The 27,344-nt window shown below is 40.9% G+C and overlaps 4 protein-coding genes across 4 annotated transcripts; 2 read left to right on the plus strand and 2 right to left on the minus strand.

The window, feature by feature from the left end:
* Positions 1–1,422: 1,422 nt before the first annotated feature.
* Positions 1,423–2,051, minus strand: BJ212DRAFT_1299088 (uncharacterized protein; the record flags this gene model as incomplete). The annotated part of the gene is made up of 5 exons (XM_041332790.1): positions 1,423–1,512; positions 1,564–1,572; positions 1,637–1,684; positions 1,770–1,806; positions 1,861–2,051. 5 exons carry the CDS (start codon positions 2,049–2,051, stop codon positions 1,423–1,425), a joined length of 375 nt encoding a protein of 124 aa, XP_041193777.1.
* Positions 2,052–12,488: 10,437 nt separating this feature from the next.
* On the plus strand, positions 12,489–13,202 carry BJ212DRAFT_1299089 (uncharacterized protein; the record flags this gene model as incomplete). Its single annotated transcript, XM_041332791.1, has 4 exons — positions 12,489–12,526; positions 12,626–12,742; positions 12,899–12,998; positions 13,152–13,202. The coding sequence occupies 4 exons, from the start codon at positions 12,489–12,491 to the stop codon at positions 13,200–13,202; spliced, it is 306 nt and encodes a 101-aa protein (XP_041193778.1).
* An 893-nt stretch (positions 13,203–14,095) lies between these two features.
* On the minus strand, positions 14,096–14,626 carry BJ212DRAFT_1270185 (uncharacterized protein; the record flags this gene model as incomplete). Its single annotated transcript, XM_041330861.1, has 1 exon — positions 14,096–14,626. A coding segment is annotated over one exon (531 nt), but the record flags the coding sequence as incomplete, so codon positions are not given.
* A 2,125-nt stretch (positions 14,627–16,751) lies between these two features.
* BJ212DRAFT_1204489 (uncharacterized protein) lies at positions 16,752–17,056 on the plus strand (the record flags this gene model as incomplete). Its single annotated transcript, XM_041329132.1, has 2 exons — positions 16,752–16,851; positions 16,893–17,056. Coding segments are annotated over 2 exons (264 nt in total), but the record flags the coding sequence as incomplete, so codon positions are not given.
* Positions 17,057–27,344: the final 10,288 nt, after the last annotated feature.

Here is a 27,344-nt window from a genome sequence, read left to right on the forward strand (position 1 = left end):
CGGTGGAATGATCAAGAGAAAATGATAGATCAATTGAGAAAGAGAAAAGGGGCGATCACCTGAAGAAGAAGGAGTCCAGTGAGGGCATGAGGGAGGAAAATGAATAGGGGCTAAACAAGCAGATGTTACTGTAACACATTGCCAGTTGCTAAAATATTGAGGGCTTGCTTGTAATTGCAGTGCAGAAAATTGGCTAGCTATGTGATGATTATGTCAGCCAGCACATGCAGACAGTAGATTTACTTACAAAGATTTCCATACACCTCAATATTGTCATTGTGATCAAAATATGAGTCAATAGCTTGTTGATGATGAAATACACTGGCATAATGTAGTGCAGATGTGAGGGAATTGGACTTTGAGAATGTATGCTCACATGTTTCGAGGTCCTTGAGCCCCAGGCCTTTAATATAGGTTGTCAAGGAAGAAAGCTGACATAATCATTGGTGTGCATGTCCATGGAAAGTGCCAACAAGGCACAGGTGATGCAGTGAGCATATGAGTGGTCCAAGAGAGCTGTTGTTGAGAGTAATCTTGAACTGACAGCTGATATCATACCCAGCACCTAAATCATCACCAAACACCTTGAGCATCCTAGCAACCACAGCTAAGGGGTATTTTGCACTGTAAGGAAAGTTGTCAGAAATAGATATGAGAACAGTGTAATCACTTACAGCTCCCCACTCTGTACCATGTCTGCAATGAGGAGACAGAAATCATATCAGCAGACTGCAATGAAAACACCTGTTTAATCATATATGCCCCAAGCTTTCTTCATCTTAGTATTGTCCATATTTTTCCATCTTCCTTCGCACAAATTCTCTGGTGGTACCAAGTTCTGACAAACAGTCAATTGTAACAACCTAAGGAGTATGTTGATGACTCACATCATCACTTGTTGCTGATAGCGAGTTCTGGGCAAACTGGTTGACAAAACTACGAGACAGGTAGTGGTCACTGGTGAGTAGTTGGCCAGTAGGGAGTTCAGAGGATATGCCAACAGAGTCCAAGTTGTTGTTGTTGAGAGTTCAATGAATCACCTGCTTCAATGAATCATTCTTGTCCATGGTGTAAAGCATTTTGAAGGTCAGCTGTTCCTCATCAGCCAGCACATAAGAACAAGCCAGACAGGTATGTCTGAGATGCCAGTTAGGTGAGTCTCGCTGGATAGATTTCATTACCATGTCAGCTTTATTTGAAGGTACACATCAAAGGTGATGCAAAATTGGTGTGATAGATGTGGTGAAATTTGACCTATGTGTTTAGTTAGCACCAGGCACAAAGTGTGGACAGTTTGAAAACATACTCCATGTAGATCACACATAGTTTTGACAAATGTTTGGATGCAAAAATGAGGGCTTCTAATATGTGCCATGCAATACAATTCAAGAGCTTCCATAGTTATGCCCATTGCTGGGGATATCAGAGAGCAAGGTAGCACTCCTTGGCGAACAAGTGTGGAGGCAATAGTATGGTCCATAGACAAGATTTGAAGTAACACTTTTTCAGCAACTGCATAACAAATGACATGATTGCCAAAGCTATGAATCAGTAACAACTTACAGAAAGCATCTACATACAACAGTCATCAGCCACTTGCTACCATTTGAGTCCAACATCTCATTAGTATACTCACTGTGATATTAATTGTAAACTTTGGAAGCCCATCCTTGTTTTCTGTAGGCTCCAGACAAGGTACATGTCACTTATTATGGGGATCTGCTCAGTGAATGCCACATTTCTATGCAGAACATGATCTTGACATGTACAATTGTTGACCCATTGTTGCACCCCACAAACACTGTCCTGTTTATTGATGAAGGTATTTGTCAGTATCTGACAGTTAGTACTGACACTTACATTTTCCAGACATCTCCCAGGACATCCCTTGTGAGGTCATTGAACTCCCCACCAGCATGACTGATGGGGAGCGAATCAGTCCCATTGCACACATCACCAAAGCTGTATTCATCAGCATCTTTGTCAAAGCCAGGAGGAAGGGCAGTATCATTTCTGAGTGTGTTGAGAGTCTGATGCTCATTAACACCCATTGCTTTACAAAAGGTGAGTGTTTTTGATTGAATCTTCTCTAGCTACACTACATATACAAAGACTGACCTTGTAGACGTGTTTCACAGCACTGTGCAAACACAACAATGGCTATACACTTGTTAAAGTGCCTAACCAAAAATATTGTTGTAGGTTGATGCTCTGCCTAGTTGCTACACTTGCAAGCAAGAACGTTTGACCCTAAAGGGAATTGCTACTGAGAACAGCTGATGATACTAAAGACCCGAAAGTGCGCAGAGTGTGGGAACAAGTGCGTGGGTATGTAGAGTGCAGGTATGTAGAGTGCGGGTATGTAGAGCACAGGAATGCGGAAGTGTGGTCGATGAGTGGTCGATGAGCGGTTGATGCAGAAGTGCAAGATGCTAGGGTAGGGAAGTCTTAAGGAATGGCGTGGGTAACAAGTGAGGGCAAGGGTATTGATTGCACAGGTAAGGAAAGTCAAGGTAAGGTGTCCAGGTATAAGGTAACCAATAGGGGCTAAAAAGCGCGCACTAATGGTGACTACTCCTAAGTAAAACCTAAGGGAAGGAAATACTGCAGAAGGGAAGTAAATATGAAGTAGTCACTCTAGGCACTTTATACTAGCTAACCCTCTTGGAAACGGAAGGGACAGGACAGACAGGCAGTAGGAATATGTAAAGACATGTAATAAGGCTGCAACACTTGTTACAACACACAAGGCAAGGCAAAATATGTACCAATGAGGTAGGATGGACAATGGACTGACACGGGACATCTGTAAGGTAGTCCGAAGGCGTGGGAAATCGACCGCAGGTATGCGCGCAGTGCAGGAGTGAATGCGCAGGTCCACAGAGTGCAGGAATACGCATCTGGAGTGGGTTGAGTGCAGGAAAAGCAGTTGATGGTTTTGTAGCTTTCCATCACCTATATCAAAAGATGGCCATTGCAAGCCTAGTGGGAATATGATCGTCACAGCGCCCTTTGCTACTGGCTGCTTGTTGAACCAGTACCCTGTGTTTGACTACCTTAGAGATACTTTTAGTGGTGGGGAGTCCATTATTGTCCCTTGATGATCCTATTTTCTGGATGGACTGGAGGAACAAATTGCTGTGAATTTGCCAAGTTTGATGTCTGCCAGAATCCCACAGATCTCACAGACCCACATAGCACACCAGGTATGATTTTTGAATGAATATTTTATTATATGTGACTAATCCCTACACAATACTCACAGGATGCTGACTGGGGCCTATGCCATACTGTGACTAATCATTCAAGTTGCACCCACAAACTTTCATCTATTATCTTGCCTTCTACTATCATTGTTGAGTGTTTCCTTGTCAAATCTGCCATGTCACACAGTCTGTCACCACCTGCTGTCGTCCCTGGTGGTCGCATTCAAGACCTCCACCATTTGCTTGAGGGCATGACCCTCTCAGATATGTACATATCTATCTTCCAAATCACTTACAGGATCATGCTCAAGAACAGGTTCATTGTTGGACACTATAACTTGGAGGTGGAAGACTACAGAGGAGACTATTACTTTGTCTCAATCATTGCACTCATGCTTGATGCCTATGAGCCAAATAATATCAGTGCCTGTTTCAGGGCATCATACCATCCCATCTGCTCCATCTGCTGGCTCATCCACATGTGAATCTGCAACCACAACAGCTCCACAACTTCCCTCCCATATACTTGTGACTAGCTTCACACCCATTGTGCCTTCTGCACAGGAAGCAAATGGAGTGCTCCGTGCTCCTTTTTGGCTTCCTGGCCTTGGCTGCATCCTAGCATGTGCAATAAATAATTGATGAAAATTTGAATGAGAGCATAGGGGAATGGGGGAACAGACCAAAAATGCTTGCTCTGCTCACACCTTTGGCCCATTCGCCCATTCCCCTGTGCTCTCATTCAAACTTTCATCAATTATTTATTGACATGTGCTGCACTCAAATGGGCAACAGCATCAAGTCAGAGCTTGAAAACCCATGACTGGGCCATGCAAGATTCCCAAATCGAGGTTTAAGTGAGCTAAGCATTCCCATGTGGCCTTTAGCAAAATACGCGAAATAAGCGAAAGCCATGCGAGCTAGTGAGATGATTCCCACCCATCGCATCCTACTTTATAGATTCCCAAGCCAAGTGAGATCCTTATGCCATGCGCAGGTCTAACACCAGAGGGCTTTTGGGTGGTCACTGTTGGACAAGAAGTAGGAATATTTTATAGTTGATAAGTGTTGCTGATCACTACTTCTAATCATATTGATGATTGTCGAAGGGCTGATGTTGCACAATGGACTAATTTCATGAGTGGTGTCTTCTTACTTGAGGTGTCTTATATAAAAGTGGTCAAAAGGCAATGACACCACAATTACACTTTTGATAAGACTGAATGCTGCCAACAACCTCAAGTTCATGGTCTATGACTTTTCTTCTTTTGTGGTAGATAACGCAGTGTTCATGGGAGGTTACCTGCTATACAGCCCGGTGGTTTTATTCTACCTGGTTGTAAATAGGGGTTCTACAATACAAGCCTAGCTTTATCTGGCAAGACAGATAATGTAGAGTATGTAGATAAAACTTTATCTAGTCTTGTGTTTGACTAGACAAATAGAATAGATTCTGTAGGTAAGTCTCTCTAGTCCTGTGTTTGACTAGATAGAGAATAGAGTTTGTGGGTAAGTCTCTCTAGTCCTATACTTGACTAGACAGAAAATAAAGAATAGGTGTGTACTATGCACAGAACTAGGTAGCAAATAATGCTAGATATTCTCCTGCCTTGATATACTAAAGGACTTATCAAAGGGAACTAGGTAGAAGCTGATTGGATCTCCCTGCCTAAATGCAAAGGGTTTAATCCAAGGAAGATGATATGATACAAGAGCAGATGATCCAACAAAGGAATCTGCAGGCACAGATAATATGGCTTGACTTGGTACTTCTAGTCCTCTGAAACTATATGTCAGATGCACACTAGACAGCACAGGTACAGTCAAGAAAAGAATAGATGATCTCAGAGCAAGTAAACCAAATGTACTTGGTCTGCACTTCCTGGCTAACACAAAGAGTGTCAATGTCAGAGAAAGTGGAAGAAGTGGAGGTTCTTTTAAATGATAAAAGAGATTCTTATTTTTTGTGGGTGGAGAAGTGCTCTCCTTAAATACATGAGATGGGAGAAACTGTATAGTACCAAGAAATAAGGTTGGAAAGAGAAATGACATCAGAGTTGCATCATAAATGACCTCATTGTGGAGCAAAGTGGAGCAAAAGTGGAGCCAAGTGGAGCAGAACATTCTAGCATCCAATGACATCACTATGACATCATAGATGGCTTCATAGTATCCAACAGAATATTCCAGAAATTTCTGTGGAGCTATATGACATCATCATGACATCATACCCTGCAGGTACATTTTGTGGAGTCTCTGGGAGGTCAAAGAATCAAGTAGGTAAAGGAACGAAAGAAAAATATGAAGAAAATAAAGTAGAATAAATCATAAGACAGAACAAATCAAAACACTGGCTTTTTAGATAGGGTTTTGGTAGGCTTTTATCTTTTCTCCTTGGTTATTTCTAGTCAAAGTAAATAAGCCAAATGATAGGCAATAACCTAAGCTTTTGTATGACTATCAACTTTGACCAGGTCAATATATGATTTCTTCATCATATTTGACTTTTCTTCAACACACCATATTTTTGCATGATTGGAGCATGCAAAGTGAAATATTGCACTTGAGTCTGTACTCAAAGTACATTTTGTGTAGTCTGAGGACTAAGCTAACAGACTATGGAAACATGGGATAATATGTCATATACATGTTCTGCATGATTCCCAAATCATGCAGGACAGTGCATCTCAACTGCACTTCTCCCAGTGTTCACACTTCACGTATCCTCTGGTGCCCATTCGGTTTCAGAGTCTCCCTCAGTCATTTCAAGAACTCTCTCTCAGTAGCTGTCCTTTGGGTTGAGTTCTGTCTCACATCCAGGTCTTGCTATAGAGTTCCCCTAGTAGTAGTCTGTTTCTCCCATAGTCCAAAGTCCTCACCTTCAATGGGTATACACATCTGGCCCCCATCCTGTTCACAAATCTGTCTGCAACGGTTCCCAATGACTTCCTCAAAACACCCATCATGGTCAAAGTAAGCAATACATCCTCAGCTGCTTTCAAAGCAATATACAGACACTGACTTCATCCATCAGATTATCTGTGTTGAGATATTTGGGAAGGCTTCACTCTCTGGGAAAACAAAGGGACATCCAAAGGCTAGGGGTCATTGTTGGGACACACAGTGTGTAATGGAGGGTCTTAGTGCTAGTGCTGCTATTGTGGTAAGTGACTACTAACATTGTGTTACATTCCTCAGCACGGTCTCTTTGAATTTCCATGTATACTGATACCTTTGCATTCGCAGGCACATTTCTTATTGACACATGACCAGGAGCTCACGGTGACTGGATCAGCCACAAAGATCAGATATGGTCAAGACTATGACTTTTACCTAGAACATTTGTTCAAGCACAGCTCATGGGCCATCAGCATGATGGATTACTACAACAGGGAAGTTTTTGGCACAAGCTCAGTTTCAGCAAGTCCTTCAGTCCCATCATCTACCTCTCAACCTCACACCTGGGAAGACAATTTTTTATGGCAGTTAGAAGCTCCTGCTCCTGCTCCTACATCCATGCCTTCAGCTCATGTTACCACACCCACAGGTCATACTAACGTTGTCTCCAACCATCAGACTATTACAGTGGCTCAAAAAACTGTCCACATGTTTTTGCATTTTTTACTATTTACAATATTGTGTGAGAATACATAAAGACCTCAGTGACATGCTGATACAATATTGTAGTGCTGCTTCAGGGCTTTGGATTGAGTACCACATTGTGAGAATCAGAGGAGATATGGTGGAGATACAAGGCTTACAAAATCATGACTCATGCGGACAGTTTTTTGAGCACATATTAAAACTATATAAATCATCATTTATGACACCATAACAATCATGCCACCATTAAATAAATTATAAAGTGGTGTCATTATGTCATTTTAAAACCATATCTAACTATACAAACCAAAAATTTCCATATGTCATGGTTATATTCACCATGAAAGCCACCTCCCCTGCTCAAAGGGATAATATCCTCTCTCTTTCCTATTCTGGCCTCTCTGCTTGTCAAATTTCCTCTAAAACTGGAGTATCCAAGTCCATTGTGGCCAAGTTCATCAAAGAAAGTCACACAGACAAGGAAAACTTCTGTGAAGGGTGTCCATCCAAGCTCACCTCTACTGATAGGAGGGCTATTATTCAACATATCACTACAGGAAAGGCTGATAATGCTGTCCAGGTCACCTATTACATCAATTCCACCATCACATTCCCTGTCTCTTCACACACTGTGAGAAACATTCTCAAGACAGCTCATCTCAGGTCAGTAACAAGGAAGAAAAGGCTCTCCTCTCTATCACACATAAACAGAGATGACTAACCTTTGCCTTAGCCCATCAGAATTGGATTACATGGACTGGAAGCATGTTATATGATCATATAAGACCACAATAAATAGGATTGGGTCAGATGGCAAGGTATATATGTGAAAAAAGAAGGGTGCTAGTCCTCTCTGCATATGTGTGATAGAGAGGAGAGCCTTTTCTTCCTTGTTACTGACCTGAGATGAGCTGTCTTGAGAATGTTTCTCACAGTGTGTGAAGAGACAGGGAATGTGATGGTGGAATTGATGTAATAGGTGACCTGGACAGCATTATCAGCCTTTCCTGTAGTGATATGTTGAATAATAGCCCTCCTATCAGTAGAGGTGAGCTTGGATGGACACCCTTCACAGAAGTTTTCCTTGTCTGTGTGACTTTCTTTGATGAACTTGGCCACAATGGACTTGGATACTCCAGTTTTAGAGGAAATTTGACAAGCAGAGAGGCCAGAATAGGAAAGAGAGAGGATATTATCCCTTTGAGCAGGGGAGGTGGCTTTCATGGTGAATATAACCATGACATATGGAAATTTTTGGTTTGTATAGTTAGATATGGTTTTAAAATGACATAATGACACCACTTTATAATTTATTTAATGGTGGCATGATTGTTATGGTGTCATAAATGATGATTTATATAGTTTTAATATGTGCTCAAAAAACTGTCCGCATGAGTCATGATTTTGTAAGCCTTGTATCTCCACCATATCTCCTCTGATTCTCACAATGTGGTACTCAATCCAAAGCCCTGAAGCAGCACTACAATATTGTATCAGCATGTCACTGAGGTCTTTATGTATTCTCACACAATATTGTAAATAGTAAAAAATGCAAAAACATGTGGACAGTTTTTTGAGCCACTGTATGTCCATTAGCCAGGGAGGGACTGCCTCTGCCACGGCTCAACTTCAAGTCAATATTGGCCAGTTGTCATTGGAAAATGACACTGAGCCATCTGCATCAAATGGTCACAGATTTCCTGCTGCTCAACCACATCAAACTGCTAGCATCCAGCCTGCTCAACCTGATAACCTGATGAACTGTCAATGGATGAAGATGTAGCCCCAATCATTCCATTGGCCCCTCCACTGGCAGTTAAATGACATGCTGCTTGTGGCAGACCTAAGAAGTTGGGGAAGTGAATTGTGGTGGCATTGTGTGTTTGATGGTGCACTCATCTTCATGGTTTTGTTTCTTCTTCTACCTCTTTAGTTTTCATACTATTTTTTCACTTTAATACTGGCTGCTCAGATTGTTTAAAGTTGATTTCACCTCTGTCAATAAATCACTTTATTCTCACTAATTACTGAGGACAGTCCAGACTGATTCATGCTGATATTACTATACAACAAAATTAAATGTTGGATTGAAGATTCCATCATTCTAATGTATAGTAAGACCTTCAAAGTTTGCATGAGTGGTTCCATTGATGGTCGGATCATAACAATGTCAAACAAGTCAAATCCAACACTTTCATTACAAAGTCAAAGTCTTTTAATTTGGTTCTGCACCATCACAATGAATCGTTGTCAACTGTATTAACATTGTAATCCCAATGCACTGAATCAATTCTTAATCCATATCATCATCAAGATTCAGACTGCTATTAATTGTTAGTAAGTTGTATTTAAGTTGTCATTGACAATGACAATAATTTGATTATTTCAGGCATCAACTGCAATGTCGTCTGACATTTAAATCATCATTATTGAGACCAATAACTTTAATTCTGTATTTTTATGAGCATTTTATGTCTGAATCAATTTATATTGACAATTCTTGAGACCAATGACTCTGATTTGCATCTTTGTGTAGTAACACCATCACAAACAATATTTGCTGAGCAGTAGGTCTATGATAGTAGTTGCCCAACATTCAACTAAGGGGTCTATCACTCTAGTACAATGCTAGGATGCTAAGAGCTCATTTTCCTATTAAGTTGTTCAAAACTACCTTTAACTACCTTTAACTACCTTTATTGATGTGTCAGGGATACCCATGAACCCTGTTAACACCTGGGAAAACCCAGCAATAAACAGGTTTTGCTTATACTTAAGGTGTGAATTAACAAGAAATAATCTTCAGAAATCAGGCCTGCTTCTGTTCATTTGTCACAGTACTCAATTTGAGAGCACTTCTCTGAGTACAATAATACCTGGCAATCTCAGCCCACCATACTTTCTGGATCACTTTGAGCCTCTTTGGGAACTCATGCTGTCAAGAGGCACTTATACCTAGTGTAAGTTTTGTGAAAAGTTGAGCCACTACCATTGTCATGGAATCAGCTTTGAGGCCACAAGTAAATAATAAGCCCCATTCAATGTCAGACCCATTGGAAAATATCCAAAATGCAGAATTAAACATCCAGGACCCTGGTGTGTTTACTACAAGTTATGAACCATGGAATTGATTTCCAAGCTCTGCAGGTTTGCACCAATTCATAATCAACAGAATTCAGAATGGTGATGATGAGCTCAAAGTTGAGATACCAGAGCCTCCTTATTTATTATTCATCTACTGATTACCATGATGGGTTTTCTCAAATGTTTCAGAAGATGACTACATGTATATTTTGAATGCCATTGGATCTAACAATGAACTGGTTCACAAGTGAGTCTTTTTGTCCTTTCTAAATTGGAGCTCATCTCATTCTTTACTACTCCAGACCATTATATATTCCTCATTGTCAGCAACTTGTCACCACCCTACCCTCCCCAATCCACAAGGCAATCTTGATGTCTCTGTATACTATGATGGGAATCACTCTTAAATCTCTCATCATTCCTGTTAATTTTGATGTTTCCCTACCTATCCATATGGGGAATATAGTAAATATGCCTACTATTGTGAATCTACATCTCAATGATGAGAGCTACCACCTTGGAATACCAGACATGGTGGTGGCATTGCAGACATCTGATGCTGAAATCTGTCTATACTGGCCATTTGAGGTGTCTGCTTCTCAGACCCCTAAAGGCCCCCTCACAAAGCTATAGTCCTTCAGTAATTGGAATGAAAATGTCTTAGCTGCTACCCATATCAGTGTCATTAAAGACAACAAACACACCTTACCTACATATGAATAGGGTATCAAGAAAGAGCTAGATCAAAGAGAGCTTTAGATCAAGAAGTTAATACCCTCAGGTAATGGCAAAATCATGTCACTCTCATACATGGTTCTATCCCACAACTATAATTATTACCACATGGATCTGCCCTCTTAAGGAACCATTAAACCTGAGGAATCTTGATCTTGCATATTACACAACTGCCATACATATCCCTTAGAGTTGCTAAATATTGACACTGACTTGTCACACTCACAGATTATCTACTCCAACCAAGACAAGGAGGGCCTAGAGGAAGTCCAATGTATGTTCCAGTGCACATTGGAGAGAGAGCCCACAACACACTTGTTGACCACCTCCAGACTGTGCATATGCACAATGGTACACTCCTGTAAGAACAGTATTCACTGATTATCATAATTTCACAAGTTTGATTACTTTCAGCAGCTCACTCCAGGTTATGAAGGACTGGTCTGCACCAAGTATATTGCTTGATTGGGACAAATGCCACAAAGACCTACAGAAAGCAGTGAAGCAGACAGGATTTGATTGATATTGCTCATGGCACCACAACTTCCTCAAGCATGTTGCTGATGAAACTGATGATGTCTTGAGAGCATCCAGAGTTAGAATAAGTAAAAGAGGAAGGTTTTTATAGGTGCATCTCATTGCTGTGTGTATCTTCAAGTTATTTTGCTCAGCACACATGTCATGCTAATTGTCAATATTTTAGCTTTTAAATTGTACTCATACATGTTTTCATTATTCTATATGCTGTGTTAGTGTTGTTTGAACAACTTCTCACATTCCTACAGGTTGTTTGATGAAGATGAGGAGACTTGCATGCAGGTAAGAGATATAAGGTTCTCAGGAATGCATCCAATCCAAAGGGTTTCAGAGTTGAGCCAAGTAAAAATAATGTATTGCATTGTGGTAGTGTTGTTCTTGCAAAGAACATTTAATAACAAGTACTGAAAGTCAGGAATACTAAAGCCTGAAGTGCAAATTTGTAACAAAATGAGCACAATTTAAATCCATGATGGAGGGCAAAAGGTATATACTAAAGCTAAATTCTGAGTATGTAATGAACATTCACATTAATTGATATAAAGTCCATGATGTGGAAAGTTCAATCATTCCCCTCAGAGCCCACTTTGTCCTGATCACTCTCATTAGGCTAAAAAATGTGCACATCCCTGTCATATAGAGTGGGTATAGTGAGGTGTCTTCATCCACATCACCAGGATCTCCAACTTGAAGTGAAATATAAATGTCAGTGGTGAGACACTTGTAGAGAGAAATCAGCTGTTATCTTGGAGGCAAGGTTATAGCACTGTGGTGACTACCAAAACACTAAGCAAGGAACAGAAGCAATAACTTTAAGTCAGTTAACAGCTGCCTTGATGTTCTGGACACTAGATCAAATGAATCAAATTGTTGCACAGCTGGCTGATATTGGTATGTACCCATACATTGACCACAAAGTACCTTGATAAGCAAGATGCAGAAGGGCTTGTGGGAAATGGGCTCTTAGAACACACTAGCATTGTATTCTGTTGTGTGTGAGCCTAGAGAAAACAATTGCCTTGACTATTGATCTTCTAACTATTGGGCAGAATATTATACATACTATGTATGTACAACATCAATTTCTCTGCCATTGCTATTAAGCAAGACATAGGCCATCATTAATACCTGAACTGCCACAGCCAACCAAAGCTCACCTCATCTGATCCCATTCAATGAGAGAGAGGCACAAAAAGAATAAACTTCTTTTTGCTGTGAGCATTGCTGCAGTTACAATGTTATATATGCCAATCACAGTCAAATGCATCAGATACACTTCTGTTGATGGTACTGTAAATGGCATAGAAGTCTGATGATTTATCAATGACCTTAGCAGTCAAGCTAGAGATCAGATCACCCTGGTAAGTCTATCTTGCCATTACAAATAAGACCATCCCTTATTTCATCTGCTCAGGCAGGTGCTTCAATGGCCATAGACATTGCAATTTTTACCATTCCAGGTTTGGGCACATTGAAGACTGCACAGATGTCAGCTGCATTTTTGCAGACACAATGATACAATGCTTTGGTGAGAGGATGGGCTCTCTTGAATTCACAGTTTGGTTTACTGCATTTTGGTAAGCTTAGCTCAATATCATCAAATAAACAGGGGTATTACCTGGAAAAGAGGAGGAGGATGCTAGTCATAATTACAAGCATACCCACTCTTTTCTGTGTACTGATATAAGTAAAATTTTGATGATCACTCTTATCACTTATTAATCTGCTGTCAGTGTAATAGGTGCCATGCTTGGATTTCTTGCAGCTATCTTTGCCAACTTCAAAACCTCCACATTCTTAGTAGTTTTGAACATTGTTATGCTCAGCATTGTGGTGTGTCTCTTACTTGTACTGGCAATTGCCAGTTATGGTCCAGGCCTGGCTTGGATGTGACCACAGTGATATATGTGTAGTAGATTTGTCACAGCCCTCTGGGTATCACAGGATCCATTATTTCTTTATCTTTTTTTTCTTTGTTCATCTCAGTGTAAAGTCACTCACACTGGCCAAATCATATCCCATTATGCTGCATCATAGCTTTGTTGTCAACTTTATAACCCTTCACCAACATATCTGTGGGTGTCTCTTCTGCACATTTTCCCACAGGGTCATCTTGCTATGTGTTCTATATTAAAAGCAGTTTCCTGCCACATCTGTTACATACATCCATTACCAGTGACACTAGGTGTGTCCTGTGTGATGTTCTGTGCATCTTCTTGATTCTTTTGATTGTGTTGAGGCATAGTGTTCCAGATAGGGGCTTTTGCAGCATCTTGGGTTGCTGTTAAGCACTCCTGAGGGTGGGATCCATATTCATATCCATGTCCTCTTCTTGTTGCCCACCATGTCTTGTGAATTGTCTCTCTATATTGGCAAGCTCCCTCTCTTTTTCTGCCTAAAGTATATTTTTAATATTTATGCCCACTAGTATGGAAAGCCAGACACTCATGCTCAATTCTAAGCAACAATTACCTTATATAGTAATTGGACCTCAAGCACCGTCATTTGCTTGTGTTGATCAGTACAAACCTACTTGTGTGTTTGAATCTAAGTCAAGAGTATAGTGATGAAAACCAAAAGCTGTAATACATTGTAACACTGTCCACGAACATATGCCAAATAAAAACAAGTGTCATCTAAGCTACTTTATGCCCAAACTCTTCAAGTTCAAACCCTAACCACTTGCAGAAGTGATTGCAAACATGGCAAGTTTCAAATTCACTGACTGCCTTCTCAATGTTTCCCTCCCAAATATATCTTTCTTGTTGCTAACTGAAGGGTGTGTCATAATCTGTGGGTCAGTCAACAGTTTGGTATTGCCTGTTTGATTCTGACATCAGAATTGCCAATGAGCAATGTAAGAAGGTAAAGTACATACCTTGATAATCAGATATGAAGGCCAGCCCACCTGTCTTCACATACTGCACATGTTACATGAAGGAAAGAAACAATGTGAAGTCATACCTGGATTCATCTGGATCAAGTAATGGATTGGGGTCCATGTTATAAATATACTTGATGAAATCATTATCTCTTTCATTGATAACTTCCTCAAGGAGAAAACATGCATGTGCTGATGCAACCTTGAATGCAGGCTTGCTACTATCTTGATAGCAAGATAGTGCCAGACCACCTCCAACAAAGTGCACACAGGAAATATCAAATGGTATAGGCTCAGATGTACCTGTCACAGCATGGTCAATAACATTATGAATAAGACCTAACAGAGCCTTTGCCCAGTACAGGATGTTTGCTTCCCTGAATAACTTGGCTGACTCATCCTTGGGTGCAAAGTGTCCAATCTTGAAATCCAAACTGGACAGCATCTCTTTGGGATACACCCTCTCAAACAGATATTTCACAATAACATCATGCCATGCCCTGGACCCAAGACCTGAGGTAGGAGCCAACATCAATATCAGCCATCCTGCATGCACAGTTTTGAATCCACCTATGCTGATGCAACCCTCAGGGGATGTGTCAACAGTCAGATAGCCCACTGATGAATCAGTGTTATCCACAGAAAATGAATGGTACTAGGTACACTTCAAGAGGCTGTTGAGTAAAAATGGATGTTTTCAGTCTGAAACTTAGACACTTACATCTAGGTGAGCATGTTGAACACATACATCAGCAAAAAATAATGCACCCTGCTGTATAACTAAATCTGCACCTTCTCCAATCTTCAAGGCTATCTTCAGGTTGTTGTGATTGGGAGAGCAGAGAACAGGTAGGGGATTACTCATGCTACAGTCTTGGGTGAGTTAATAATCTTCTTTCAATTACAACTATATTTTGACAACATATTTAGGCTTATAAAAATTTTCAAGATTTGTGAAGACATGGGTCTTCAAAGTACATACCAGCAAAATTGTAATGTTGAGACTATTCATGATGCCATGACTTATTTACATCCAATGTATTCAAATGCTGGAGCATGTGAAGTTGTCAGCTTGCTATTTCATGAATGGAATATGAGCATACCCAGGTGATCTTTTCATTTATTCATGTGTCCTTGTTATACCTTAATTGATAACTGCTTGTATCACAGGAGTGTTGTGATATCCTATTTTCATACATATGAGCCAGAGCTTGTTTGTCAGTGCAAGGCCAATTACCTTCACAGGAAATAATTTTGGGCTGTAGGTGTAAATGATCTATTTGCAGTTGACTAACATAACAAGTGGCTGAGGTACAGTCTTGGCCTCCATACTGGCATTGAGCCATTCTCAGGGTGCATTATGTGGATGAGAGTCTAGCACTTGAACTGGAACCTACAGCTGATATTTAGTTATTATCTTGGTATAGTTGAGACACTTGGGCATAAATCATTTTTTCTGTGTCTTGTTAACACAGTGCTGATCTATCTCTACCTACCAGACATGCCTATGATGACCCAGAGTGACCCTGGGTCTGAAAATTATGGAATTGCTAATGCTCACACTATGCTGTATCAGTGGTATAATCCTACCTTGTAGGTTAGCCTACAACACCACTAGATAAGGATGAAGAAAAATATAATGCTGGAGATAATGTGGTCACAGATGCGGTGTTGTTTCACACCTGGATTTGAGACACTTCTAGATCATGGTGTCACTTTCAGTTGGTATGATACCAACAACACTCTCTAATTATGTGTCCATTTTTTTGAGCTATCTGTCCTTACATTGATACTCACTAGTGGTTTACATTTGAGATGCATTTTCACTGGGTTTTTATACCCTGGTTACAATGGAAGTTAGATATTTACCAGGACTGAGTGAATAACACTAGAAAAAGGCAGGACTGAAACAAAATCCTTCCCCATGGTGCACTGGATATTATCTACCAATTGCCCAAGAACTTTGGTGTCTTAGACTTTAAAGTAAGGAATGCCATCTGTGCTTGTTCTGCATGTTCTTACCTGTTGTTTTGTCAGATCCAAGTTGAATTGGAAGCATTAGACCACATCCATGGTCTCTATATTGATCCTTCCCATATTAATGGGTTTCAAAGTTTGGTGCATATGCCACAAACAACATGATGAATGCAAATAATTAAAACTCTGACAGCACTGTGTGCCAGCCATGATCACTAACATTGTTGTTGCTGTCTATCACAGGCATCTCCAACCTCTATGGCCATACAAGGCACTATCTGTGGATGTGGAGCTAGTAGCTCCAGTAGAGCTCAAGGTGGGGGCAGCCATGGATGAGCTCCTACTTCCTCCCAACCCTCCAAAGCACAACCACCTAGCAAGATCCCAATGATCCTGTGGGAGAAATGGCACTCCTTACACACTACTCACCTGATTGAGTGGTGCAAGGCCAATGACAAAGGTTGGATCAAGCTTTTCTCTAATTCAGCAAAAGATGCAAAGAATGAGGGACAACCACAATAGCAGATGTCCACCCAGAAAAAGAACTACATCCAGCAGCTAGCTACTACAATTTTTGCTAATGATGAGGACCCACAAATTCGTGCACTATATCAAGAGCACCCTTTCAGCTTTATCAAACCTGTTCAAAGTCAATTTACCTCATATGTTTGCTATGATTTTGTTTATCTCTACTAGTGGTGTGATTGACTAGATATGTTAGGCTTTGAAAAAAGTACAATACCTTCAACAAGGAGCTTGGTCAAATGGGAGCTGGACTCAAGTCTATCGAGGAGCTGAATGCAGATCCTCACACTAAAACTCTTGTTGGTATGAATGTGCTTTTCTTTTTTTGTTTGTTATATTCTGAGATCAAGCACTAGCTCAACTTCTTTGGCAATTCCCCTGGTGGTCTGACCTTCATGGATGGTGGAGGACAAACCCAGCATATAATATAGCATTCTTGACTGTGGATCTTGGTCAAGATTTTGCAAGTGAAGCACTTGATTTTTTTACAGAGACCCCCAAGTCTGGGCTGCAGGCTGCTGATGAGATGGATCTTGACAATGAGGAGCTTGAACTAGGAGAAATTCCTGATCAGCCACTTGGCCTGTTGGGGGGAGAGCCAGAATATTCTCCAGTGGCTGCTGGAGCTTCTCATTCCCTTATTGACAGTGATAATGACCTCTATAACAACCTCAGCTCTTCAAACAAACCCTCGTTTTTGCGACATCATGACCCTTCTCACATCACCTCTTCATCACCACAGATTTCAGGCACCAATTTATTGTCAGGTTCTCCAAGTTTGATGACATCACCACTGCTCCCTTAAATGCTCCCTTCAACTACTGCATATGTTCAACTACTACATATGTTCAACTCTACATCCTGCAGCTCCCCCAATGAACATCCAGATATCTTGCTCAACTCTCCACCAAGAAATCCTGCACAGGCTCATTCACATAAATTTGTCTCACAGGAGTCTCCACCATGAGATGTCAATGACAATAACAACTTTGGTCACATGGACCTTCAGCCAGAATCATCTGGTGGCAAGGGTATTGAGAGTGTGATGAAATCCTTGACAGTGCACTCCCATAAAGCAAGTGGCAGTGCTCTACATGGTCGCAGTGTTGGCCCATCAACATCTGGTTCTCATTCAACATCAGAGTCTTGTAAGTGGCCATGCGATGTTGTGGCAGAGGTTACAAAGAAGTTGGCTGATGCCTCTAATTCCCTCCTGCTCCATGTGCAAAATAAATTGGATGCCAAAGCCTCAAGCAAGTGGATGAAGTTTGAATATACTAGGTTTTCAAAGGAGTTGAAGGCTTACAGGGCTCACACCAAGCATGAACATGACTCATGTCAGGTCATGGCTAATCATGATCATGAATGTGTCATGTCTGAAGACAAGACAAGGCAGCTTGAAATGGAAATCCGACTTGAAGAAGCTAAATGTCCTTGTCTTGCAATGGAGTGTGGCTTGGGTTTAGATAATGGGGCTAATTGATTTTGTGCTTGCTCTTGTGTCTGTCGTCATCTGTTTGCATTCAAGTTCGTGTTTATATTCATCTTCAGTGCTTGTTGTTTTTGCTAATCATGCTCTCAATACTTATGGTACTGTCATACTGCTACTACATGTTGTCTTTCAGACTTGCTTTTAATGTATACTGCACCTAAACTCTGCTATGAAGCAAATGACCCATCAACATGTTCCAGAAATTTTGTCCATCTAATCCGATAAATCCCTCATCACCATTGCCACCCTTATCCTCATCATCTACATCTCTGGCCCCTTGCACCTGTAATTGTTTCTGAAAGTGATGATTAGAGCTTTTCTTTCCCATCTCCTCCTTGATCTCGATAATGAAATTGTGAAGAATGAGGCAACAGCGAGTCCACATGTTTGCATAGCTGAGGTCTTTCTGTGACTGTATTTGGATTCTTAGGCTGTGAAGTGACTGGAACTGTCCTTTAAGAGACCATAGCAGTGTTCCAATTGAACTTGGACCTTCAATTATGGTATGAGTGCATATACCCATCTCAAAAGACTCAATGACTTACTTTCAATAGGTGCATATTGAATTTTTTTTGATTGGGCCTCAGACTACCAGCCACTAGATGCTTGAAAGGAATGATACACCACATTTGCAATGCATAAGCTGAATCCACCCAGATCCATTCATTTGCTCCCAGAAAGCTCTCAGGGTGTCACAATTCATGTCTTCGAGAATGCATTCGCATCATGCAGACTTCCTGGGACCCTGATCACATAGTCAACAATATGGAGGTTGTGGGGCATGATCACAACCTAATATAAGGGTCAGGATGAATTTTTGATTCATTCTAGATAACTTACCTGTGCGGACAGGGAATAATTTGACTTTTGCTTGAAAAAACCTTCTCCATGCCATCCCAGCTTCTGGTATACATTGAAAGGTGTGCTGTCAACACACAAAAATCCACCATGCCACTCCTGATATGTACGTTCCTCAACCCAGTCCTTCACTTGATCTATCTCAATCTGATCTTTAGCCTCCAGTGGGTCGAAGTGGATGACATTGTCATGGTGCTACAGAATTGCAACCATAACACACCAATAACAGTTGTATACTGTTCCGACTGGGACCCCTGCCTAGTCAGCCATGTCTTCTGTGGTCACTGCATTTCCATAGTGGCCAGCAGCATTCAAAAGTATTGCCAACTGAATGGGAACAGGTAGTTGTGGGTTATTAGAATTGTTGTAAAAAATTGGATGATGAATGATTTTATTGACAAGTTCTACGAATACATCAGAATTGACTCAGAGTTTGCGATGGAACTTCCAAGGATTTTCCAATGTCCACTCTTCCAGTAGATGGAGCTGTGGGGCATGAGTGGCTGTGGGGTGTGAAATGAGAGTACATGCTTTCATAACTTCATCTTGAAGTGCTTGGATGGTATTACTAAACTCAAGGAAGACTCAGCTACTGAACACAGGTCCAGAGGCTTCTGTAGAATCTGAATTGGAGGACAGTGGCATGTCATTCCAGACAGAGTCAAGGGACATCCAGGTATCAAAAGAGCTTATAGAATCCATGCTGATATTCGACAATAGATCAGAATTGATAGAGCCAGAGTCTGAGTCCAAGTCCAAGTCCAACTCATCTGAGCTAGACTCATTGGATGACTCAGAGTCAGATGAGTCATCATCCATTAACATGTTTACTAGCTCGAGGTACCAATCAAGCCACTGATTGTTGTTTGTTTCTTGGAGGGCCTCTAGTACCTTTTTATGCTCTGAAATGTGCATCAGAAAGGATGGTGGAGAATAGTACAGGCTTATCAATTATCTATTCCATGATACTGGATACTTTCCATGATAGGATTAATTAGTAACATGACTGTTTTATGCGGAGCTTGAATATCAATACACATTCTTGTTTCTGTGAAGTTCAAACACATGCACACTGCATACTTTGAAACCTATTATTGTCTTCAACCTCATTCCACAGCCATTCAGTAAGTTCATGGATCATTGCTATATAAATCTTGGGTGCCCATTAGTTACACAGCAGATTGCTTGGGATGTATACTTGCACTTACTTGCCATAGTGCAGGCCAATAATGAGATAATAGCATACCACATTGAGTTGTTAGATGAGGCAGAGGAAGAATTAACTGCTTTGCTACTTATAGAGAACCTTCAAGAGTTATCCTATTGTAAAGATGGCAACAGTTCATACTACATGGGTGGGGTGGGTGGGTGGTGGCCTTGGTCTTGGTATACCTGTTTTTTAATACAAATACAAGGGAACTAATATCTATGTAGTTGACCAGCATTTGCATCAGTTGGAGAGTCTTGCTCATGATGATAAGCCTGACATTACACTTGGCATTGATGAAAGTGTTGTAGGACTGGATCATGCAGGTTTGGTTGTGTGGGATTTCTCAGATGGTGACAACTCAGACATGCTGGATGAATGGTAACTTGTATTGATTAATTTCTGTAAGGCTTGGTTATAACAGTATACTACAAACAGTGTGGGAAACACAACAAGAAGAGAACTGGAAAGTAGCCTTCTAAAGTCAGGTCAAATGTGCTATGCCTAGCTGCTACTCAATCCTAAAAGGTTTCTGGACTAAGCTCAGTGCTCAGAGAGGATAGGAAATCATGATATAAACTCTCAGTCTCAGACTGGTACTAGTAGGTGGTGAAAACTATGATGATTACATAAGCACCAAAAGTGCGAACATAACACTAAGTAATATCTGCCTATACAAGCCCACAGTAAATGAAATCCCTACAATGGCAATCTTGACTTGCTGCTTAGTTGATGGCACATAATATTATTGCAGTCATTTTGTTAATATTAGTGATAGCAGTATCCATGGTCCCACAGAAGCCATGGCCACATATGGTAATTTTTGCTGAAGATTTAAGCACAAGTGTCTGGCTTTACATACACTATGTTTGTCTGATCAGATTCTCACCTTTGATTTTCTTAACTCCAATTGTAGCCTGTGTTTCATCTTAGTGGTTGTGGATTTCACATGATCTCCAATCTATTTGATATTATCAGTGATTTCCAGTGACAGTCAGTTCTTGCTGTGTCACCTCATTGCTTTTCCTTGTGTTTAGTTCTGTCTTGCATCATTTGTATGACAACTTGCATCTGCTCATGCTTGGTTAGGTCATGTGCTTCATGACTTTGTTTGATGTAATTATTGTACTCCTGTTATTATGCATAGGATTCCTGTCACTTTGATTAGTATGCATCTGGCTAAACTGTTCTACAGGTTACCTCAAGTTCCTTACAAATTTCACTCAGTTGTGTATCTTGCTCTTTTGTGGCTGCATCCCATTATTGAATCATCTTGTTGACATCATACACATGGCATGCATGGTAGATTTGCTATCTATCTAAGTTGTTAGCTATTAATCAAACTTTCATGCAGAAGTCATTTCTATGGTCCTAATTAGCTAACAACTCAGAAAAATAGTCTTGGAACTGACAATGATGACCCACTACTGCACATCACACTTTGTGATGCTTCAATGTGTTTGAGTTCATGACATCCAGATTCCTTGCCATTCACTCACTGCAGGGATATTCCTATTTTTCTCCAAAAACATTGATTGAGAAGATAGAAATTTCCTCTCATGTTGCCTTTCAAAACATTGACAAAATTTAATACATGTGTTAAAGATTTTTTGTGCATGGGACATGATGCAAAAATTTGTCTTGTTCTTTCAAGGATAATACTGGATGTTCCATCTATTTTCTGTTAGACAGCAGTTTACAATGAGGTTAAATTTCTGGTCTGTGTTTTTAAATATACACAAAACATTTGAAAACATAGTATATTTGGACTAAAAAATCAACATTATTATAAACTGCTATTTAAAAGACAATAGATAGAAAATCCAGTATTATCCTTGAAAGAACATGACAAATTTTTGCATCATGTCCCATGCACAGAAAATCTTTGACACATGAATTATTTTTTTTCAATGTTTTGACAGGCAAAATGAGAGGAAATTTCTATCTTGTCAATCAATGTTTTTTGGATGTTTGTTGGAGGAAAATGGGAAAATGCCTGCAGTGACTGCTCTATGCTCCTTTCCTGAGTATATGCCCTTAATTTCTGGGGGCTGGAATAGTTATCCAGAGTTTCCAGGTTTTGACCAGGGTGGACAATGGATGTCTGGATCTGGAACATGGGATAAATCCAGCAGATGTCTGGATATTGTTTGGACAAGCAGATAAAGCTAATTCAGATGAAGTCTGGACTAGAAACTAACAGGAGGTAGACTACCCTAAGGTAGAGCCAGAGATATAGTCTAGGATACAATCCTAAGACTCAGATTATGACAAGAGACTCAACTCAAGTCTGGAGGATACAGGAATAAGCAGGAACTAAGATGATATTCAAACTGAAGTATTTCTGAGAGTTACAGCAGGTTTATATACTGTAGGTTTCATATAGGAATCAGTCAGCAAACATAAAGGCTATGTATGAAGCATATGCAAAGTCTATTAGTAAGTAGGACAGATCACCAATAATGAATACTGGAAATGAAATGTATGTAACAGATCAGTAATAAAAGGGAAACATAGTTAACCAGAGTCTAGAGACAGGGGAAGTCTAAATGGAGTTGGGCGCTGATATAAGGTTTGGATTCTGGAAGGAAGATAAAGATAGATCAAATCATTGGAGATCTGGATCTTGGATTTAGAGTTAGGAGTCTGGAATGGCATATGACAGACTCCAGGTATATAATTGAGCTTTGCAGAAGTGATGGACTTTGTCAAAGAACATTTTGAGCAATGAGTGAGCATTCAGATGCATTTTTTCAGTTTGTCAGCTGACATAGGGCAGCCAGAAGGAGCATTGCTGGCTGCTTTACCCATCACCATGATTTTCAAGGTTTGCTTAGCAGACAGTTTCTTGCTGTCAGGGCTGTAGCAGCATGTACCACAGATGAAGTTCACTAAATAAGGCCATCCTTGGTGCCAAATCTCTCAGCTGCCAGGAGGACCTCAATATCAGCCATGCTATAGAAGCCAAGCTTCTCCGGTTTATTGTGCAAGACAGATGGTCACCACTCCATAGTCATGCTGGTCCACCTGCACATAGCAATATTACATGTAATGAATTGTATTATATCACATGTATGTCATCTCTGAGCAAGCTCTCAATGTTAGCAATTATCTTGTGACTCATGACATTATGTAATATGTATCTTATGATACTCCTCCAGTGTAGTTAACCAATGAAAATTGTTCATCTTTCATCTTTCAGTTTAATCACATGGCTTGAAAGAATTAAGTAAGCATCTGATCTGGTGATGACATTTCTGCTATCACAATCACAGTATTGCATCCAAGTGCCCTTGCTGCTGCAACATGTGCCCAATTACATGTTGCCTACCATCATCCTCATGGTTCACAAAACCTATGCATAAAAAAATATCCTCACAGATATTGCCCACAGTTTTTCTGCTCATTCATCAACACTGCATGCACAATGTTGACATGCCTAATGATTGGGCTTTACACAAGGTCTGTCTAGCCAGCCAGTACATCAAGGATCAGTTTTGGTCCCATATTTCTCAGTCTCCATGTATCATTCCACCCATAGAACTTGATGTCCAAATAATGTTGAGCTGTGCACAACTGGCATTGACTTTGATTAATGTATACACTAATCCAAGTGAGTTCTCTTCATATCCAGCACTTCAGTCCTGTCATATCCCACAATCTGGACTCACATTCCATAATATTCCTATGCCTTCCAAGCTTACATCTGGACCCCATATCCAACTCATTGCCAGATCCCCTTCTGCTGTGTGCTCCATATCTCAGTAGGATCAACTCCACTCCAGATTTACCCCTGAGCTCTGGACCTCCAGATCCTCACTGCTAGCCTGATCCATACCACCCTATCCTGTCCACCCTATGCACACTCCATCCAGTAAGACATCCAGACTTCACCTTGTCTCGGGTTCAGGACTATATCCACCTCATTGTATCCCAGTCCTGTATCCACCTCACCTTCTGGATCCTCAGATCTCTGGACCTCCAGATATCAACCATAACTATCTCCAGATGTATTCCTGCCCTCTGTCTGATATCCTGTGCCTATCCCCATTTAGACATCTCCACCTTTCTGGCATTCAGTTACCTCTTCTTCTGTCTTACTTATTGATCCTTGTACGAGTCTTTATCTCCAAGTTCATTTAGTTATGTTCCATCTTACTTACTAATGTGTTTCCACATGCTCATACATAGCCTTGCTCCTTTGCTTACTGATCCCCTCAGGTGTTCTCCAGTATATAACCCCTGTAGATACTCCTGTAGTTCCTCAGTTTGAATATCATCTTAGACTTTGCTCTACTTGCCCAATCCTCTCTTGGACTTTGGTCTACCTAAGTCTGTCCTATCCATCAGGCCTAGGGATTAATTCCCTAGGCTGGAGCTTTGCCCTTCCGGCACTTACCCTCTTTCTGGACTTAGGTCCAATCCCTGTCCCTCTGACTCTACCTTAGGGTAGTCTACCTCTGTTTGTTTCTACATTGGACTCCATCCAATGTAGCCCCTATTCCTTCTGGACCTCCAGGTGTCCTGTCCTTCAGACATCCTGCCCTCTGTACCTTCGGACATCCTGTCCTTCTGTCCTCCATCCTCCTGCCCTCCTGCCCTCCTGCCCTCCTGTCCTCTGGACCTTTGGACCTCCTATCCTTCCATCCTGTTTCCTGTAGAAGTATTACCTTGCAGTGGGAACTCTCCTGAGCACATCCTGCATTCCTCTGGAACTCTCCAGCGCTCCTCCGGACATTTCCCGCACTCCTCTGGAAGTCCTCTAGCACTCCACCAGAGTAGCCAGCCTCCGGAAGTCCTCTGGACTTCATTGGACCATCATTGGACCTCATATGACATGAAGGGCACATACTTGGGTAAGGAGCACAGCATACAAGCTGAGGCCAAGCCCCTCTGAGTCAGTCTCTCTCTCCCTTGAGCAACATGGTTCTTAACAAGTCCTAACTGATAGTGACAGTTTGACTAAATCTTAATATGGGCCCACCTTGGGTGGTGATCTAACACAGGAAAAAGTTACTGAATTGGCTCCTTTATCACTCCTGTTGTATATGTGTCATGGTATGAATCACATGCCATGCATAACAGTGCTGATGAAGACACAAGTGAGGGGACAAGATCATCATGTCTGATGGGACAAACATATAATGGCCAAGGCTATCTCCATGACTAATGATGTTATAATAAAGATGACTATGTGGCATTCCATTAATGGTTGTGGGGGGGGAACTTTAGGAAAGGAATTGTCATGTTTAATGTGATATCAAAGTGAATCTTGACTAGTATACCATCCAGGACAGCCAGTAATTGGACATTTAAAGGCCTTGCATACCCCTAGTCCTGACATTAGTTCAGTAAGATTGCCCATGGGTTCCTGACAGCCTGTTTCAGCTGTGATGTGGTGACTGCCAAGAAAGTGTGCCATGACTTCCTTCCAGACATATCTACTCCTAGTCATACAATGCTTTTCCATATGATGTTTAAATAGGAAGGGGAGATTAGCATGGCATGAATATGACAGGCAAAACCATATGGTGTAAAAGTTATATGGAGATTCAAGAGAATTGGGCAAGAGCTATTCAGAGAACTAAACAAGCCAGAGGATGGGTGAGGCTCTGTGTGATATACCTTGGTGCATGATTTATTGCTATGCTTACAAACCACAGGATGAGGTGCTTCTGGAATCATGTATCCTTGTGTGTACCTTGCAGGGATTGGGTCAGTCTTCTTGACTTCATGAAAGAGAAATCACTGTCATTACTTGCATTGGAGCTATCATCTGTACTCAGTACCACTTCAGAAAAAAGCAAGTCCTGGGATGAGCCAGTCTTTCTCCTCAGGACTTCATAAGAGGGAGAAATATCCTCATTACTACTTGCATTGGAGCCACTATCTGCTCCTGACTCTGCTTTAGAAAACAGTAAGTCCTAGGGCAGGCCAGTCTTTCTCCTCTTGACTTGATGAGAGGGAGAATCTCCCTAGTAATAGCATCACCATTTGCACTGTCCATAGATGTTTGAGGAAAGGATTTATCTCCATCAGATGATTCTTCCTCAGAAAATAGTAAGTTACAATGTGCATTTGAATGTGATTTCTTGAGTGACAGCAGTATAGCTACACATGCCATGTACTGTCTCTAGAGAAGTGAAATATACTAATTCAGACAAATTTATCACAGACAATCAATTAGACATTACCTTCATGAAATTCACTGGATGTGAAGCATCTGTCAGTCTAGATTGTCTGATGGGTGCAAATATAAAAGTAGGCCAAGGATGTAAGCAGCTGACTGCTAAGGAGGCTTGAACAAATCCCAGAGCAAGTTGAGCTAGCTACAAAGCAGATCACTGTGCCTGGCAGCAGAAAAAGTACTGTTCCTGCTATGAAGTGGAAAGCCTCAGAGCAGGCATGTCATACTTCTATTATGAATAGCCAAGTGCATGCTAGCATTGTTTACATTATATTTATAGGTCCTCTCTACCAACAGGAGTGCTAGGTGACAAAGTTGCATAATCATTGTAGAACTTTCCACTGGAAAGCATTTGAAAGTAGTTCCAATACTGGTTCAGATGAGTTTGGTGTTTTTTTCTCCAGGCAAGAATGTGTTCAGGGCTTTAAGTTGCATACTTGGACTGAGACAATTCTCCCAAACCCCTTACTGGCTAGACTTTCATGGGATGCCATATTCAAACATTTATTCTTGCACTAAGTGTTCTGTAACATTTCCAGAAGAAGAGGAGTGTAGGAACTACCACAAAATATTGCTTTGGTGCTATTGAGACTTTTCAATTCAATCCTAGCCAGTAGATCATCACTGTCACCACAAATGGTGATGGTTGCTTTACCTGCTACTGCTCCCATACTGACTGTCCAAAGCCAGGTTACTTGGGCCACTCATCCTTAGGAAAGCTAGGAGTACACTTAAGGAGTGTTGAGTCCTGCTGGATTGGCTTGAGCAAGGTAGGAGCATCACAGTATACAACTTTGCCATGCTAATGCCAGGCATTAATTAATATTAATATTATTAATTTTAGATTAGACAAGATGACCCACATCCACCATAGTCACTGATCCATTCTCACCAGGTATTTGCTTCACATACATACATAGCAGTATTACAATTACTGTAATGTCTTAGTCTCCAAAGTGCAAATGTACAGTCAATGCATCCACCAAGCATACCCCAGATCCTACCCCCAAAAAGAAGTAACTCCACACACCAAGCAACCCAGTCAATAGTTA

The sequence above is a fragment of the Suillus subaureus genome (assembly GCF_016647635.1).
Source record: "Suillus subaureus strain MN1 chromosome Unknown BJ212scaffold_13, whole genome shotgun sequence".
Lineage (NCBI taxonomy): Eukaryota > Fungi > Basidiomycota > Agaricomycetes > Boletales > Suillaceae > Suillus > Suillus subaureus.